Source organism: Panicum virgatum, chromosome 2N, assembly GCF_016808335.1.
Source record: "Panicum virgatum strain AP13 chromosome 2N, P.virgatum_v5, whole genome shotgun sequence".
Taxonomy (NCBI): Eukaryota; Viridiplantae; Streptophyta; class Magnoliopsida; order Poales; family Poaceae; genus Panicum; species Panicum virgatum.
The window spans coordinates 56078040-56097435 of record NC_053146.1 but is presented as its reverse complement, the minus strand read 5'-3'; the positions used below and the strand labels follow the sequence as shown (position 1 = coordinate 56097435).

The following is a 19396-nucleotide window of genomic DNA, read 5'->3' as shown; positions in this document are numbered from 1 at the left end:
GGCCACCACTGCAATTTTGTTTTCTTTATTTGTTAGAATCTTTCCCTCTCACAGGGGCCCAGCTGCACCACGCAGGAATCCGACCATACCCGCTTCCATATTAAAGTCAACTTGCAGGGGTAATTATTCAGCTTGAGAAGGATTCCTTGATACGAATCCTCTCTTTCACAATACCAATACCGTGGGTGGTTGCAATTTTTTTAGGAAAAAAAAAAACAAGAGTAGTTTGCAAGGTGGTGAGGAACTGAGGAAGGCTGTTTTATTTCTGGAAAACCATTTACCTATTGCTCTAGGAAATGTTAGGAATGTGTAAAAAAAATTACCTTGCACTATTGCAACTATTTTGTCCATTCTGGTTCTGGGGCCACAAGCAAGACCACTGAAATGCAACAGGCCTACCCTCGATTGTGAGTTGTGACAGCATAGAGGGGGATCAGGGCCTCAGGGGTGGTGTGGTGATTGAAGATTCTAGCATATATTGGTGTAGGGGCCAACCAAAATTTGTCCTCTCTACGGATGGGGTGTCTAGTTGGTGAAAAAGTTTGGGTTTGGGTACTATAGCAAATTTCATTGTTATTTGGTAATTAATGTCCAATCATAGATTAATTAGGTTTAAAAGATTCGTATCGTCCTAATCAGTTAAACTGTGTAATTAGTTATTTTTTTCAACTACATTTAATGCTCCATGCATGTGTTCGAAAATTCAATGTGATAGGTACTGTGCAAAATTTTTTGGAACTAGACGCTGCCTCAGAGAATGGCAAACCACAGCTGATTCAGGGACAACTACCGCAAAAAAGGTAGGAGCTTTAGTATGTAATGTTCCCACTACCATGCACATGATTCTGTGTAATAGTAGAATTCATACCAGAAAGAAAAAACCGACAATTAATTTTTACATTGAAACAAATGAATGGTTGCATATGCAGTCACATTGGCGTCAAGCATCTCGTTTGCTTCTAAATATCTTCAAGCTAAAGGAACCACTTTTTTTCCAAATGTTTCGGTAAAAATGCTTCTCACACGTCAGATAAAATTAAAGAAGAGGCAAAATGGTAAAAGTTCATACTGAATCACGATACAAGTATGAGTTTGGGGTTATCTTGCGCCAAATTTATTTTAACAGTACACGCTTTATGAGGCCCTGTTTGGTTCTTCTAGATCTAGATTTTAGATCAAAGAATCTTGACATTTAAAGTATTAAATAAAGTCTAATTATAAAACTAATTGTAGAACCCTAGAGCAATTTTGCGAGACGATTCTAATGAGGTATATTAATCCACGTTTAATGGATGGTTACTGTAGCATCACTGTAGTAAATCATGGCTTAATTAGGCTCATTAGATTTGCCACGTCAAATTACACTCCTCTATGAAAAAGTTTTGCAAACAGACTTTATTTAATACTCCTAAATGGCAAGATTCCATGGTCTAGAATTTTGGATCTAGAGAAACAATATTCCTAGAGATCATAGTAGTACTTGCTTATTTAAATATGATGAGTGCATGCTCCTAGGATTGCATCTCGTAAAGCTACATATGTACGGCCAGATATGCACTTGTCTATTTGGGATTGGCTGGTCTTTTAATTTAATCATCTTTGATCTTTACTTTTATTTATTTTCTGCAGTTCTTTACTCGGGGAGGTTAAAAAGTACAAGTTATTCCAACGCTCCAGTGTGCAGGGATCAATAAACTAGCAAACATAATTGTGGTTTGGGTGGAGATACATGTGATCCGGATACCAAAGTCCAATTTGAGAGGTTAATCATATGATGGAGCAATAGATTTTCCATTCCCAACACTGTTCCAGTTTTGGAAGTGCTTTAAATATTTTCAATATGTTACTTTGTATTTGTACTACGCCCATTTTGCTTGATTCCTCCCATGTGAACGTGTTTCTGCGCCCTGATCAGGGAGGAATGCGATAAAATAGGCTTTGATTCATTATTCCATGACCGCACAGGAATCTCGGTGCCTCTTGGCGATGCAACAAGGCCAGCACAGTACAGGTGAATAATACTGTAATAAACGTTTTTATTTTGAACGTGCTTCTAGTATGATGACTGTTTTTAAGAAAATCGTATTGTTAAATCACGCATTAAGATTACAGACTACAGTTCAGTTTTAACTTGCCATCCTGATTTTCTCTAGCATGGGAACGCGGTTTTACCTTTTGCATTCCTTCTGAGCTAATCTGTTTTCCAGTCACAGGCCATCATGTGGTTGTTTATACATGCTATGCTGCTTGTTTGTGGCTCCATGCAGATCGCTTGTCTCAATTGGATGAAGAGTAGAAGACACTAGTTGGAGAATGACATCAATGATATTATGATAAAGTGCAAGGCACCAAGAATGCTCGTCTGTGAGGTACCTTGACATCACCCAAAAAAAAAAACTAAAACAAATGGAGTGCCCACTTTTCTCTGCTTGCTTTCCCTTTTCTATATTGGTTGAGTCACTGCCATAGAGCTCATTGCCAATACATCTATTTGCTACTTGCTCTTTGTTTGACCAAAAGCTATTGTGTTCTTTAGTGGCATGCCAATATACCATCGTCAGCACCCCTCTCCACCAGCTGTGGAGGAGGTCTTGTTAATTGCCGCCAATCAGATACCGTTTTGGTGGTTAAAATTCTCGTCAGTGGGTCCCAGCCCAAGGGCCACCTAATTTTTGGGGCCCGCGAGGAGTCATCACCGCCATGGATCCAGTTTGGCCTGGGAACATGTAAAACTATAGATATATATAAGGGGTGTCGTTTTATAGCAACAAACACTAGCGTACGTGAATTGTTTGCTTCTCTCTCTCTCTCTCTCTCTGCATCTTCTGCATGTTCATGTATGATTTGCCAAGAGAGCAACGTCACAATATGATACATGTTCTTAGTAGAATCTCCTGAAGTAGTCTGATAACCTTATACAACAATGAGCATTTTCCTTTATTTTTCCCCCTTTGGTTTAACAGGATTATCATTCACTTCAAGGAGGTGAGCACCCATGTTACAGCCTCGTCAGGTTTGGGCCCCTCTGTCCATGGAGGCATGGAGCAGCTCTCAATTGCAAGAGATGATCAATTTTCACAGGTAACTTTGGCAAATCTGAGGGGCTCATCACATTAATAATTGAGTCATGCAATGCAACAGTGTGGCACGCAATCATGGGATACTCGGAATCTGACAACCAATCTGAAATCGAAATCTCGGGGCTGTACTGAACTGCATCGAACCGTGGGAGTTTGAATATTCCAAGTCAAGGGAGGCGGATTCATTATCTTAGACGAGTATAATTTCGGATTTGCTATGTGCACCAGGAGCAGCATCCACGGGAGGGCAAACCTTCAGGCACTAGTGCATGATGGAGCTCTGAAAGCAGCAGCCGCTGAAAGCTACTGCTTCTGCATCCCTGACGTTTGCCGAGCGAATGGTGTGCTTGGAAGAAGCTCGGTCCGGTCTCCTTGATCGTGTGTGGATTACTAATGTCGTGAAGTTTAAGGAAGCTGTACATAGTATAAATGTATAAGTGAAGTATCTGGCCAGAATAAAGGCCAAGGGACTTGTTGAAGCTCTGAACTTACATAGTGCTGAACTCACCGGGGTGGTGCTTGTGCAAAGTTTCAGTAAGTTGCAAAGGAGAATAAGGTCAGAATTGCCCAAATGTCTACTGATCTTTCCTAGAGCACATCATGCGAACTATTTTCTTCGGTGAACAAAATTATATCTGTCGACAAAGGTCATGCAAACTATAGTGCATAACATCCCATGGTTCACCTGTTGTGTTTTCTGACTATATATATAGTGTAATCGCAGTCCTAATTGTTTGGTTTTACATATGAATGAGTCTGTGGACAGTACATACAGAAATTCAGGCATGATTCAGTTAGACCTGTGTTCTTTGTGACTCGCTGATTTGCGCAGGAGCTGAGAAGAATGGTTGCGGATTGTGCTCAGTTGCATCGCTTTTGCTGCAACCGGCATCGATATTACTGGTCAAGTTGTTCATCTGCAACAAGTGGTAGTGGTTGAAGATAGAAAAAAAGTAAAAAACAACTGTGTTTCACAGATCTATAACATGAGAGTAGTCTGATGTGCCCTAACTTTTTTTTTTTTGCCTTTCAACTCTCAATTAGAACAAGTAGTCTGCTGCTTAGCAGGGAGCTGGAATTTATTTTGGTGATAGCCTTCGTAAATTATGTCGACATGGTCAGTCGTAAGCATCAATAATGAAGCATCTTGGCTCAAATAGTCAACTTGCCAGCGATGTCATTCTTATTCGATACTTGATGCCCCCGTGCAATTAAATAAGATGCAGTATCCGCAAAAATATACTGGCACTGTCTGTATCAATGCAACACGTCAACTTGCTGGACAACATTTCTTAAAGCCGTTGCATAAACTTTTCCTGAATTTTTGTTGGCCCAACGCAGCTTTCTTTTCTGCATTTGGTTAGACTTGTGAGTTCATAGTTGCACGAATTATAAATAATATATGATGGCCAGAGAAGACCAACCATTCACGACAATGCTTACACCATGAGAGCATGTCAATCGATCTAGTGCAAGTCGACCGATAGATTCATATATATTTTTATCGAACGTGCAGAACTGCGTGTTGTTGTATTAATAGATAGATTCATATATATAGCAAAGGCTTGTTCCCTCAGATAACACACCAATCAACACCATGCCACACCATTTAGGTGGCAATAGTTCAGAAGAAAGTTCACTAAACAAACCTACTCTTCCACCACTTCTCACCAACGGGCTTGGAGAGGCAGATGCATCATGCATAACAGAACTACAGAAGGGTGCTGAGTTGAAAATCATGGAGGTTCAGTGGGTGAAAGCTTGCACAGAAGGGTGCCGAATTGTGCAGAGAAGAAACTGCATGAAGCAACCATCTCAGAGTTCATTGTTGAATCGGATTTTCAACAATGGCGCAACTAATAGTGAGTAAGATACCACCATGATAATTCTTACACCATGAGGGCACGTCAGTCAGTCTACTCTAACTCATCCGGATGGATATACAAGGCTTGTTCTCACAGACAACACGGCAATTATGACCATAACACAGCATTCATGTGGCAAGAGTTCAGAAATCACTGAATGCCTATTATGTGGCAACATAAGCAAATCTCCCACTCCCTTCATCGGCGAGCTGGGAACGGCAGATGCTTGACAGTAGCGGGCTGAGCTGGAAATTGTGGAGCATCAGTGGGCGAAAGCTTGCCCAGTACATTCAGAACTTTCATCTTCTGCAGCTCCTTCCCTGATGGGCGTAAAAAAGTAACTGTCAATCCAAGAGCTCATGCTTTCATAAAGAGAATCAGTCATTTCAGAAGCAGAACTGAAGTAACACTGAAATGAACTTCGAAGCTGGAAAAAAAAAATCAGATTGCAGGTATTACCTTCCTCGATCAATAGATTGGCTGCCCGTTTCTCCAGTTCAATGGCATGCTTACTTCGTCCAACAGATGACAAAGACCGAAGCACTACAGTTCAACCAAAGGACACAACATATATAAGATAATACAACAGCTGTGGTAAACAACAATTCTTGTAAGAGAACACAAAAAGATTTGTGTGACCTGATTTCAGTAATTGCATTGAACTAAGATAAAAGAGTTGCTTACTGCGGATATATTCTTCCTGCCCCGATTGCTCATTATTTCTCAAGAATGCTTGCAGCCGAAGAAATCTATCACTTCGATCTTGATTGCTTGATCTTGGTGGATGAGCTCTATTAGGTGCTTGAGTTGTAGCAGACATAGCATCATTAGATGCTGTATGAGTAGGTGAAACGCCGCTAGATACTAAATTAGCAGCAGATATAGCAGCTTGGGATGCTGTGTTAGTAGCTGAAATACCGCTAGGTGCTAAATTAGCAGCCACAGAGCTTTGAAGCACTGGAGTAGAGAACATCAAATTGCAAGGTGGCGGACTAGTATTCACATCATTAGTTGGCTGAGCAGCAATCTTTCCTGGAGATTGCTTATTGCGGATATATTCTTCCTTGCCTGATTGTTCATTATTCCTCAAGAATGCCTGCAGCTGAATAAATCTATCACTCCAATCTTTATTGCTTGATCTCGGTTGATCAGCTCGATCAGGTGCTAGGGTAGCTGCTACACTAGTAGCCAAAACACTGCTAGTCGCCAAATTAGCTGCTGCAGCACTTTGAATCACTGGATCAGATGATGCCACATTGCTTGGTGGCAAACTAGTAATCACATCATTAGTTGGCCGAACAGCAGCCTTCCCAGGAGATTGCTTCTCAAAAGAACATCGAGACGGCAAAACTGTGGATTGCAAAACAGGGGAGGCAGTAACTGCAGCAGGAGATGAAAATAGAGGAGCGAACTGGGTGTGAGGTACATTGTCCTGATGCTTCAGACTTTGTTCCTGTGACTGCAATCCACCTGCAATAGGTTTCTTTGTGCTCAAAGAACTGACACTTTCAGCACGAGCAGAAGTGCCTCCTTTGCTTTGATCAGTGTCAGGCCTCCTGCGCACATAGACAAGATGGCCATTTGCCCCTGGATTGCCCAGCGTGTGGTGGTTGGTGGGACTTAGGGGGCCATAAGGTTGTGGTCTCTTGAGGCTAACTGTAGCAGCAACTTTGTCTTTAGAAAAGGAAGTCCTGGGTTGCTCGTTAACAACAATCTTACTCTGTTTTGGAGACTCCCGCAATGCTGCTTTTTTCTCTGAGATTGAGTGTGGGTTATCACCAGCAGGCATTGTGGTCCTGCAGATAAAGCAATCTGGATGAATATATACTCATTAGACATCAGCACCAGCCCACCAGGTAAGTTCTGCTGAGCTAAGGAATAAGGATATAGTAACCAACAATTATGAAGAGTTGAAGGCACATCAAGTCATTCCTACCATTAGGTCCTGTATTTCTGGTTATATTTGTTGTGCAGTTTCCAGTTACAATCTGATGCAGTATTACATAGTTGCAGAATCTAGATGTGTAGCTTTGCTTATTTCACAATATAAAATAGCATTGACGGTTCTAGTGCAGACCAGAGAGAACATAATCTCCCAAGAAGAAGCAGTAAGATATTAACAAACAAGAATTCAACACTGCACAATGACTTGCAGAGGAGGACTTTCACACCTACCAAGAAAGCAAATAAACCTTGCAGGGAAGCAGAAATGACTAGCTGTTGGATTAGAATATAACAATACTGCAAGCAGTGATTCAAGTAGCCAAACTTTTTTAGATAGTGGAGTAGCAAATAGTAAAAGGGGCTGTAGAATACAGCACCCAAAACATATGGTAGCATGGTACCAGAAAGTTTACTGTGGATTCAATTGATCAATTCCCTTCATCTGTGATAAATGGTGTAGGCATGGAGCCATATCTGACAAAGAAATTCATTACAAACTTACAATATGTCACACAGTTCAGTAGATCCTATTCTTCTTTTTGTACGGGGAGAAAAGGAAAAACATGCTTTTGATTTTATCTTGCCCATTGTGAACAGGAAAAAATATAACAGTAAATCCGTGCACTCGGCATTCTGCAGCCAAATTAATTAACTAACTTATGCAGCACCAAAGGTATTACTTCCCTAAATGTCTGACAAGCATAATTGACATCACCGAGAGCAGGGGCGGACACAGCATAGGACATGGGTGTACACGATGTACACCCGAAAATTCTTGCAAACGAAATCGAAGTTAGTAGGTGATATATTGTAACTGGATTCAGATCCGAATATAAATAGTTTTGTTAGGGTTTGGGGTGCTCCGTCTTGCACAGCAAAAGGAAAGAGAAGGGGCGGGCATACCTGGAGGATGCGCTCGTCGCCGGCAAAGGGCTGGGCGAAGACAGGACAAATGGCGCCGCCGCTCGCCCAGTCGTCGCCGCCAAGGAAGAGCAAAGAGGAGATAGTCCGAGAGAAGGGAAAGGTTTTAAGAAACAGAGGAGGAGATGAACCGGCCTGAGCGGGAGGGCTAACTCGTGCACCCCTGAGCCAATGTCGTTCTGAGCAAGAGATGTTCTTAACCGTAACTTTATTGGAGAACCACGGCACAGAGCAATTTCAGGCAGTAGCCATTGATGATGACAAATAAGGAGAGACCCGTATAAATCCAGCCTCAACAGAAGTTTCATAAAAAAATTTATAAATATTAAATATTATACCACATCAGCAAATTTGCTGATCTAAAATGACTATTACGAGAAAAGAGAATGGAAAATTTCATATGATGCGATAGAGTTTCATCTCCATAACACTCATCTGGTTCTGTTACCAAATTAACAATCTTCATCATAGTGCAATGAAACTACACACTACAATTGGTCAAAAATGTATTTAATTCGATAATAAATGAAAATACAAGCATATCCGGATATTTAGCTTTATTTCTTCTATTTTTTTATAGTTCTATTTTTCAAAATTGAATTATTCTTTTCTAATAGTCTTTATTTGAGTTGACATCTGAAAAATGATATGGATGGCCGTTCGATTCCGGTGTAGAGTAATTTCTCTGAAAAAAATAGTGTACCTGTATGATATCATTGAAAACAAGGAGTCAAGATTAATGAGACGATAAGCAAGATTTTTCTTGATCATCTTGATCATTGTATCACGATGAAATAGAACTATCAAAATCGAATGGAGGGAATATTATTAGTACCTATTTAGCTTGTGCAACACAATAGCTCGATAGCTAATGCAAGGCTCTAGCGTTCAGCTATATTATTTTAAATTTTGATGGTTAGAAATTTAATTAACAGAGATAGCTGGATGCATGCACATGCTACGCAAACTCAAATACTCGAGCTTCACTGAATACATGGTTGCAAATTTTATTTGCAAGAGATATTATCATATGAAATTTAATTGGCAAATTTGGCCGAGGGACACCGTTCTTTCTTCAAATTGGCGGCAACACATCGCATTCCATCTAATTGGCTCAGTACCATTACAAAATCGGGATCCTTTGCTGGCTCACACCGCACGGATTATTTTATTCATTTTGCAGTTTTGGGGAGAGAGAAGGTGGGGGAAATGTCCAAACTGCCCTCATCTTCAAGCTCGGGCTGTGCACCGATTTTTGCAGTAGCACATCCGGCGAGGACTCCATGGATGGCGTCGCCTTCCTCCCTGCTTCGGCCATCTCCGGCCTTTCCTCGTCCGCCGTCAAGCCGGCCGGCTCTCCCTCCCACACCGCGCCGCCGCCACCCGGGCACGCGGCCCCATCTCGGTTGCCCTCCGCGCTCGGTCAGGTTGACCCGACGCTGGCCGCTCAGGCTCTGCCCAGCTTGCCACGCGGGCCCCACGACCCGAAGCCGCGGCCTGGCGCCGCGAGCGCTCCACGCCGCCATGCGCCACCCTCCGGTAGCTGCTCCCCCCTCCAGCTGAGGCCCTCCCGCCCTCGCGCACAGCACGCGCTGCCACCGGCCCGACCCCATCGCCGTCCTGCCAGCGAGCCCGCACAGGCCCCGCAAGCCGCGCGCGGCCTAGCACCGTCGCTCCGCCCTGCCGCGCTGCCGGCCGGCTGGCTGGAGAACCCCGGGGTCCTTCCCTCCTACGCGCGTGAGCAGCAGAAGCTCCTCCATGGCTTCCATGGCCATGGAGTGAGGAGGAAGGACCTGTTAGCGACTCCCGCGAGGACCAGCGTGGAGGAGGCCACCCGCTCGCCGGAGCAGAGAGGAAGGCGGCGCCGTCCATGGAGCCCTCACAGGATCAGTGCACAACCAGAGGTTGATGACGAGGGCAATTTGGACATTTCCCCACCTTATCTATCTCAAAAACTGAAAAATAAATAAAATAATCCGTGCGGTGTGTCTCGGCAAACAACCACGAATTTGCGGTGTCTTTGGGCAAAATCTCGGTCCGGCGGTGTGATCTGGCCAATTATACATTTTTCCAGTGTCCCTCAGCCAAATTTGCCAATTTAATTATATCATGATAATATTTAAAACGATAAGCTTAATAAATACTTCATATTATCATTCGTAGCAAATCACCATCATATTTGCTAGTATTATAATAAATTGTTCTAGCTAAAAAATTTTATTCTACTTAAGTGTAGAAAATATGCCCTGCAACACTTCAAATCATATAATGGAGCAAAATATCATATTGCCAGATATTTTATGTGCTAACTACTAAATAAAGTGTTGCGGCTATCGAGCGGAAACACCTATGCGATTACACAATAGCCTCCGTGCTGTTGCTGCGCATCAGTACGTGTGCGTACTGACCCAATTAGGAGCACATCACTTCGCAAATTAGCATCCCCGAAGGTCCGTGCAGTTTCTGCAGCAACCCACGCCAAATCAACCCAAAACGAGACATCAAATCCCGGCACTGAAATTTGCCGCACATGCCCCGCGCCAATATATATGAACACACAAGAAATGGCCGTCCCGGAGACCGCGCGGACGGGCAGCGGGCGGCGTGGATGGATCGCAATGCGGCGAAGCGGGTGGCCGTCGTCGGCGCCGGCACGAGCGGGCTCCTAGCGCGCGCAAGCACCTCCTAGCGCGGGGCTTCCGCCCGGTAGTCTTCGAGGCGAGCGCTTCCGTTCGTGGGCGGCATGTGGACGCGCACGCTGCCATCCACCAGGCTGCAGTCGCCCGCCGCGTGGTACCGCTTCTCCGACTTCCTGTGCGTCTGGAGGTTCAGCGGCGTGCCCAACGTCCCGGCGTTCCCGCCAGGCGGCGGGCACGACGAGTTCTGCGGGCGGGTGCTCGGTTCCATGGACTTCTCCGACATAGACGACGCGGACGCCGCCGCGCTGGTCAGGGGCAAGCGCGTCGCCGTCGTCGGCTCAGGAAAGTCCGCCTACGACATCGCGGCCTAGTGCGCCGAGGACAACGGTCAGTCTCAAGTTCGCTGTGATGATCGGCGCACGCTTATTACCACCTCACGTCCTCACCTCTTGGTTCCTGTCTGTCATGCGCCGAGCTGCCGTGCACGATGGTCTACAGGAGCCCGCAGTGGCTGCTGCACGACGTCAGCGTCTGGGGCGGGCTCCACCTCGGGGTACCTCTACATGAACCGGTTCGCGAAGCTGATGGTCCGCAAGCCCGGCGTCGAGCCTCCTCGCCAGGAGTACGGCATGGAGCCGGACAGGGGTTCGCCGGGTCCACCGCGTCGTGCAAGATCGGCATGCTGCCCGAGGCGTCGTACGACAAGGTGAGGGGCGGCGTCGTCGTCATCTGGCGGTCAGGGGCGTTCAGCTTCTGCGAGGACGGGCCTGGTGCTGTGCTGGACGGCGCCGACGGCGGGCGCGACCAGAAGCTCAGGGGCATGTTCGTCTCGCCCCGGCCCCCGGGTGAAGGACAACGTCGCCGGCTCGCCGGACACCACCGTGCCTCTCTACCGGTCAGTCGGTCGCGCAAAGTTCATTCTTCTCGGTTCACTACTTCACAATGCAAACTTGTGGCCGTGCCGCCATGGAACGATCACGGGGTTCATGAAGAGGCCAGTTTGATCGGACGATGCGTGCAGGGAGTGCGTGCACCCTCGGATCCCGCAGATGGCGGTGATCGGGTACGCGGAGAGCCTGACCAACATCTACGCGATCGAGATGATGGCCAAGTGGGTGGCGCGGTTCCGGGACGGCGCGTTCCGGTTGCCGAGCGTGCGGCGGATGGAGAGGAGCGTGGCGGAGTGGGGCGCGTACATGAGGCGGAGCGGCGGGGAGAGGTTCCGGCGGTCCTGCCTCGGCGCCGTCAACATCTGGTACGACGACGAGCTGTGCCGCGACATGGGCTGCGAACCCAGGAGGAAGATCGAAGGGCCTCCTCGCGGAGTGGTTCCGCGCCGTCGACTACGCCGATGCCCAGTGACGCTGTTTTTCCGCGGCTCGAGAGCAGATTGCAGATGTCGTTCGTTTGAATTTACCGGCAGGCTTCCATCCTACTCCATTTTCACACAGGCACTGGCATGGCTGCTTCCATCGATCTTGTGCCACGCTCAAAACCCTCCAGATTCCAGCCAGAGACGGGGGTTGACTGGTTGAGCACAGGAGCCAGGAGGAACGAGAGGTTTGCAGACTGGCTGCTCCGTTATGGGCCAGCGGAGTACGCTGACAATAATCATATGTTGAATGTTTTCTTCAGGTTCTGTCCCGTGGACAAATCATATGCAGTTGTGATTCAAATCCAGAAAGTGACGTGCCCATATTTGAATGCATAATCCAAACTGTTACTGGACTAAAATTTGCATTTCTGTTATACAAGAACCGTCTGGAGGGTTTTCTCGAACCCTTTTTTCATGCTTGATACCACTGGCACCGCAGACTACAAACAGGACTTTCAAGGGTGAAACATTCTGGGTCGATGTCAAGGTGATGTTCCAACTGAACGCTTCGTATCAACTGATTAACATGTTAAGCGCACACGAACCACGTTTAAGTTCAGAATAATTTGGAGTCCTTGTTCTCCAACGCTCTTCTGATGGTCAGATCAAACTTGCAAGATTCAAGCGCACACTGTATTCTCAGACAAAAATGTCTCTTTCCATCAAATGTAACCAGCACCAACAAATAGGGCATTACCCAGCATAAAGTGGTAATGGACCCAAATGACACGTCCTTATCTAGATATCCAGCTAGATGTCTTCACCACTCAAACATGCCCTCATCTGATAAAGTGTCATCAAAATGCACTCAAGTGAATCACAAGATTTTCACGCCAATGTGGAATTGTGTCAACAAGCTAAATGCTCATATATATATATATATATATATATATATATATATATATATATATATATATATATATATATATATATATATATATATATATATATATATATATATATATATATATATATATATATATATATATTTGCAGGTTATACCAAAGGCGAGTTTCTATAGGAGAACTAAGACAATCCTAGCAATTTGACAGTTGCAACACAATGTATGTAACATCGCATCACCCTCCAACACAAGAAAGTGCTCACTAGCTAACATTGGATGCTGTGTTTATAGGTATTTAACTTTGAAAGGGACCTATAACAAACAAGCATTTAAAAACTCGGTCAGATTTTCTGCAAGGATTCCCGGGTTCCCACTGAACACAAAAGACAACCGAGAGCTAGTAGGCTGAAAGGAATAAACCATGAAACAATCAAAGAACCAGGCAACTGGTGGTTGTTCGGCCTTTGGCCCCATCTGAAAAGATCCAGCAGCTCAAAAAAATCTAAATTATCCAATGAATCAAATGTGAACATTGTATAAAAGACACAGGCTCCCCTCCCTCCTCCCTCCGGCGGCCTCCTCCCTCCCAAAAAGCAGAGCAAGAGCATGGAGAGGAATAGGGTGGGCATAGTTGGCGCAGGTGTGAGTGGCCTAGCAGCCTGCAAGCATGTGCTCGACAAGGGATTTAGCCCAGTGGTGTTTGAGGCTGACGGAAGCATCGGTGGAGTGTGGGCGCATACCTTTGAGTCGACAAGGCTTCAAGCGCCAACAACAGCATACCGCTTCTCAGATATGGCTTGGCCAGAGAGTGTGACAGAGGCATACCCAAGCCAACACAAGGTCATGAAGTATATAAGGTCATATGCATGCAGATTTCAACTCCTCAAGTACATCAAGTTCAATAGCCAGGTGCTTGGTGTTGAGTACCTTGGTGCGACTGAGGAAGAGATAATGAGCTGGGAGCAATGGTCAGGCAATGGGACAGCATTCGGAACTGGGAAGGATGGAGGGTGGCGCATCACAGTGAAAAACTTGAAGGTCGGTGACACTCAGGTAAGTATTTTCCATCGACATTCCTATGCTCAGGTTCTTTTTCCCCTTATGTATCAACCTTATATTGGTGCACAGGAAGAGAACCGATAAGGCTGAAATTCCTTCAAAACAAAAATCCAGAAACATCATTCTAAAAAAAATCAGAAACACTGCTACTAAATTTTTATCTAACATATGGAATAAACTCGAACACCATATTAGTTACAACACTTGTGCAATCTCCTGTCACAGGTTTTTCAAGTGGATTTTCTCATCTTGTGCATTGGAAGGCATAGTGGAACCCCAAATATCCCCAAAATTCCGGCAAATGGGCCTGAGTTGTTCAAGGGCAAAATATTGCACTCACTGGACTACTCTTACATAGATAATGTTGCTCATTTTGTTAAGGGTAAGCACGTCACAATAATTGGGTCTGGAAAATCAGCATTTGACATAGCTGCAGAGGTTGCCAAGGTGAATGGTGAGTACAGAATTAGCGCTTCGCTACTAGAAACAGTCCTTCAGTAAACGTTGACTTCAATTTCAATGCAGGTGCAGTTCAGCCATGCACCATCATATATAGAACAAGACACTGGCTGGTCCACAAATCTAGCATATGGGGAGTTGACCTCAGTTACTTCTATCTAAATCGCATCTCGCAGCTGCTACTTCATAAACCTGGTGAAGGATTTCTACGATATATGTTGGCTACTGCACTGTCTCCCTTGGTAAGTAAGATTATATTTTCATATAAACACATTTAAACAAAAAAAACTGCAGAATCCAGAAAGCTAAAGTTTAAATGTTGTTTCAGCGATGGGCGATCTCAAAAGTGATCGAAACTTACTTCAAGTGCAGCATTCCCTTACAAAAGCATGGGATGGTACCTGATTACAGCTTCTCCTTTGCTATGTCCTCATGCTTGATTGCAATGCTGCCGGAAGGGTTTTATGACAGGGTTGACGAAAGCAGCATTATTCTCAAGAAATCCAAGGCATTCAACTTCTCTAATGATGGAATCATCCTGCAAGACAGAAAGGAAAACATAAAAAGTGATATTGTGATTCTAGCAACAGGATTCAGAGGAGATCAGAAGCTTAGGAACATCTTCACAGCAAATTGGTGTAGAAAGATAGTGGCAGGATCACAGGATACATCAGCTCCTCTATACAGGTACACCTTGTACGATTTTTAAGTCCACATTTAAGGTGCCACTGCTAATCAACACTACATTTCATAGCATAACTGAAAGGGACAGGAGGCATCCGCTCTACATAACTAGTGCACAACTTACCATCTGATAGTTATAACCAATAACTACGAAAGAATCAATGAAATAATAATTCAGTGGTAAAGTAGGAAGCCACAACACAGATTTTTTTAAAAGAAGGCCACATACAACACTTAGTTCAGTAAACAAACAAATATCTAGTGCACCCTACTTGAATTTGTTTGTTTACTGGACTTTGTGGACCTTTGCTCATCCTACTTAATAACTTTTGAAAAGTCTTCTTATTTGTTTTCATAGAGAGCCTCTAGACCATAACAGTAGGTATCTTTGACTTTGGTTGGGCTGGAAGTAATACAAGCTTAATAAATTCAAGATATGAAGTTAGGCGCAAAATATTTGTACTGTTTACAGTATACTTGTTAAAGACTGTATGTTGGATTTAGTACCTCATTTATCAAAATTCTTATAATTACAGAGAATGCATCCATCCGCGGATTCCTCAGTTGGCGATAGTTGGGTACTCTGAGAGCCTTACTAACATATATGCCTCAGAGAGGATGGCCAATTGGGTTGCCCATTTCCTGGCTGGTGGTTTCAAATTGCCAAGCATAACATGCATGGAAAAGAGTGTAGCAGAATGGGCCAAGTACAAGAATGTATACAACGGGAAGTATTTTCGCAGGTCCTGCATAAGCACCATTAACATCTGGTTAAATGATCTGTTTTGCCAAGACATTGGATGCAACCCTAAAAGGAAGAAAGGGTTCCTGGCTGAATGGTTCCAGCCATATGGACCTGCTGATTATGAAGGTCTCTCCTGCAGGTAGTTGCATCTCTCTTAGTCCATATTCATAGGGAATGATGAAGAGACCAGAGTTATTACATCCATTACTGCACAGACGATTTGGAAGGGCTTTATCTTCAAAAGTTAATGTTACTGTCAGTACAGGAGAATATTTCCACGATGTTCTGCATCCAGTTTTAATTCAGGCAGGAGAAATAATGAGCTATCATTAGCAATGTGTAACCTACAAGTAAAATCTGTATGGTGTTTCAACTGTATGGTTTGAATTACCAGATCGACCTAAAATTAGTCTGCAATGTTCTGTCTACAGCTTCAAATTCAAGCACAGAGAAGATAATATCGAACATTCATCACCTATGTGAGACCTACAAGTGAACTTTGTCTGATGTACCTTTACTCTTGAACTGTAAGTTTAAAAACTACCTAATGGTCGGAAACATTCACAGAAGTCAACATAATGCTAAAGGAAATATGTTTTGATATTTTAGTGCGCCTTTCATAAGTCCCTTTTTGCATCCTAATCTCGCCATCAGGCTAATCAGCTCCTGGAATCAACATTTCTTGAATGTAACCTGCATAGAACAGTTGAACACTTTATATCTTCGCAACCCCATCCTACCATCTGTAAGGCTAAGGATACAAGTATCACAACAAATAATATTGCTACATGAAGCTACATGAATCAATGACAAACGTTGAAAAACCGGAAGATATATTTTTTACTAACTTGTATCTGGGTTCTTTCTGGTGCAAAAACCACCATGGTCCTGCTCTCGATCCCAATCTGTGAAGTAAATAAGGCAAACGTCACAACTGACTAAATCTCAAATCGTTTTAGAAAAGCATCTGACAATCTAATCACTAGTTATCATCATCGGTAGCCAATACCTGCACTTCATAAATGCAGTAATAACAGGAAACATTTCTGGATCCTACATTCCAACTTGTCACTATGTTACACATTTACAATGGACAAGGCGAGGAAAATTATAGTCATTGAAACCCAATCCACAAGCTATTTTCACAAGGCCAGGAGAGTTGTGCTTTTACAATAATCAACAGATTTCCTGATAAGTAATAAGTGCATCTAATGAAGGATGTCAGACTTAATAATTCCTACTCTGAATGCCCATTCGTGCAGAATTAACAAAAATATATGAGATTTGAACATACTTGGGAGACACCCATAATGTTGAGGAGCATTCCAGACCCCAGAATCAAAGCCAAGGCTTCAATGACACCGATTGCAGCTGCCAAGAGTAAAGCAGAAGATATGGACGGCAGCCTCTTTCTTTCTCCAATCTCGCTTGATATATTTCCTTGCGTGCATCAGCACAGAAAGTTAGCTTGCAAATTTTAAATGTGGTATGTTCCTTAAGCACATAGCAGTAAGTTGTCATCTCTACCTGAAGCAAGCTGTGAAGAATCATGCTTTGAAACATCTTCAGCTACGAATGAAGTCGTGATGCTTAGGAGGGGTATGTTGAAGAGCTTTGATATGATGTTGAATACTGACACACCAACAGCGGCTGAAGCCAATTCCACAGGACCTACCAGATTTAGAGGTCGGACAAAGAACAAAAGTAGACAGCGAAATGAATGAGTTCATTTCTACTGATGTACTACAGAATTCAACCATCACTCTAAAAAATGACCCAGCTGAAGATAATGCCCTATTTGCAATTGATGCGGAAGGGAAATTCACCTAGACGGCCAATATATGCTGTCTCCAGTAACTGCGCCACAGGATCGATTGCTTGCCCAACTATGGCAGGCACGGCCAGATTGATGAGCTCCCTCCTGATTCCTTCAGGATGATCGCCCACTGAATTTCTGAGAACGCAATAAACATGCACAAAAAAAAAAACAGACGCATCACTCGGAGAGTATTGGCGCTAGTAACGAAACACGCAAACAGTGTAATTCCGAATCGCCCGGGCCACGGAGTACGGACTCACCGCGCAGTAGTTGCACTTGCACCCACCGCAGCATCCGGCGGGGACGCGCGCGCCGGAGACGATCGGTCGCCCTCGGCGTCCTCGCCCATCGCCGCCGCCTGCCGAGCGAGCGACGAAGCGCCTGGGAAGCAGGTGGCCTCCTCCTCCTCCCGCCGCGGAGACCGCTCGTCTCGCGACGGCGGGGAGCAGCGAGAGCTTCGGCGCCGCGGCACGGCGGGGCTAGCCGATCCCGATCGCTCCCCCGCCGACCCGCCGGTCGCGGGCGGGTAGGGAACCACCGGCGGGCGCCGGGCGCGGGGCCACCCGAGCCGCGGCGGGGAACTCCATCGGCCGCGGCGTCGGATGATAGAGCGGCAGCAGAGGGAGCGGTCGGACCAGCGCGGCGTGGCGGGACTACCGGACTAGGCAGGGCGACGAAGTGGGCGCACTGGGGTGGGGTGGGGCGGTGGCGCGAGGAGACCGCGCGCGCGGCGCTGGCTCATACGATGGCGTGGCGGGGAGAGCACGAGAAGGGGAGGGGCGGCGGGTTTTCGGTGGGCGCGTCCGCCCGCGCCAGGGGTTTTGGGGCTTTTGGCCGGGCGCGGCGCGCGCACGGGCTGTGTGGGGTGCCTGCCTCGGCCTGAACGCGCGCCGCGGAGCGGCCGGCGGAGGGCTCTGCTAGTCTGCTCTCGCGTCTTCGGTTGGTTGTTCAGGTTCTCGCGCCCGAACAGGCTTGCGCTCGCGCGCGTCGCGTGTGTTTCAGAGCACTCGGGAGCCGTGGCGCCACCGCCGTGGGGCGTGGGCCAAGCGGCAGCACGGCACGGAGCTCCTCCGGTGTGTTTAGATAATTTTGGCAAAAAAAATATTGAAAGAGAATTTTACTAATTTGAAGTATTAAATAAAATTTATTTATAAAATTTTTTGCACGGATGAGTTGTAAATCGCGAGACGAATCTAATGAATCTGATTAATTCATGATTAATCTATAATTAGCGGATGGTTTATGTAGCATCGCTTTTGCAAAAAGTTTTGTAAATAGACTTCACCAAAAGGGAATACTTTTCGTATCGCTGGACCTCAATCTTCCCTCTGTTTTCTCCCTAATCATGAATGGGACTTGGATTTCATGATCTTGTGCATCCAGTTTCTTCAACATCTTCTTCCAAGATGCAGGTATGCTAAAGAACTCGTGAAGCATAAATCCTTTTGTCCTGCACAACAAAGATGGAAAATTAGTTTGACACATAAGTTAGTGCAGCAAGAGAACCATCCAGGAACCTACCACTGAACATTGTGGCAATACGACAGCAGATGATCAGCCAGGGTGAAAAGGCCTTACAGAGGGGCAAATACTCTCCTCGAAGTCATGAATGAGGGAGAACATCGATGTCCGCTCAAATGTTCGCTTGCTTAGTGAATGCACCACAACAGGGTCAGTTGTGGGCAGGGAGAAGTAAACAGAATTGCCACTGATGGATGGGAGGTCCTTGGCCGAAACACACAGGCAACGATTCGTTGTTAAGGAAGATTGCTCTATCACCAAGACTGTCCACTGGAACAAGCTTTCTCTGGTGTACATTAACCAAGAAGAAGGCGAAGGCGAAGGGCTGCCACCCTTCCAAGCACTGGTCGATTCTGCGATGCTGAACAGTGAGCAGCATGCGTCCCCCAAAGTCCACAAGATAGTAATAACAGACATGGGGACGGCCAAAATTGTTTGGGA

At 45.3% G+C, this 19396-nt stretch overlaps 3 protein-coding genes, 1 long non-coding RNA gene and 1 pseudogene across 7 annotated transcripts; 3 read left to right on the top strand and 2 right to left on the bottom strand.

Annotated features, from left to right (window-relative positions):
* Positions 1-108: 108 nt before the first annotated feature.
* On the top strand, positions 109-3875 carry LOC120658471. 2 transcript variants are annotated; one of them, XR_005668682.1, is made up of 5 exons: positions 109-800; positions 1630-1762; positions 1966-2011; positions 2268-2369; positions 2964-3875. It is a non-coding gene; the product is annotated as an uncharacterized LOC120658471 (long non-coding RNA). The 2 variants fall into 2 exon arrangements; XR_005668681.1 differs by having other exon boundaries at positions 1630-2011.
* Positions 3876-4645: 770 nt separating this feature from the next.
* LOC120658323 lies at positions 4646-8013 on the bottom strand. 3 transcript variants are annotated; one of them, XM_039936582.1, is made up of 4 exons: positions 7793-8013; positions 5630-6757; positions 5405-5488; positions 4646-5265 (listed from the first exon to the last, which is right to left on the bottom strand). In XM_039936582.1, the coding sequence occupies exons 2-4, from the start codon at positions 6732-6734 to the stop codon at positions 5144-5146; spliced, it is 1311 nt and encodes a 436-aa protein (XP_039792516.1). In that variant the 5' UTR covers positions 6735-6757; positions 7793-8013; the 3' UTR covers positions 4646-5143. The 3 variants fall into 3 exon arrangements, with proteins under 3 accessions (XP_039792516.1, XP_039792514.1, XP_039792515.1); XM_039936580.1 differs by having other exon boundaries at positions 5630-6741; positions 7793-8011; XM_039936581.1 differs by having other exon boundaries at positions 4835-5265; positions 5630-7663.
* A 2540-nt stretch (positions 8014-10553) lies between these two features.
* On the top strand, positions 10554-11811 carry LOC120662791 (annotated as a pseudogene).
* Positions 11812-13182: 1371 nt separating this feature from the next.
* LOC120658328 (probable flavin-containing monooxygenase 1) lies at positions 13183-16218 on the top strand. The gene is made up of 5 exons (XM_039936589.1): positions 13183-13721; positions 13953-14181; positions 14253-14428; positions 14515-14873; positions 15407-16218. Exons 1-5 carry the CDS (start codon positions 13275-13277, stop codon positions 15756-15758), a joined length of 1563 nt encoding a protein of 520 aa, XP_039792523.1. The 5' UTR covers positions 13183-13274; the 3' UTR covers positions 15759-16218.
* On the bottom strand, positions 15917-18383 carry LOC120658426 (protein DETOXIFICATION 45, chloroplastic-like). Its single transcript, XM_039936704.1, has 6 exons — positions 17695-18383; positions 17442-17569; positions 17143-17286; positions 16910-17055; positions 16464-16520; positions 15917-16308 (listed from the first exon to the last, which is right to left on the bottom strand). The coding sequence occupies exons 1-6, from the start codon at positions 17781-17783 to the stop codon at positions 16288-16290; spliced, it is 585 nt and encodes a 194-aa protein (XP_039792638.1). The 5' UTR covers positions 17784-18383; the 3' UTR covers positions 15917-16287.
* Between the last annotated feature and the right edge of the window lie 1013 nt (positions 18384-19396).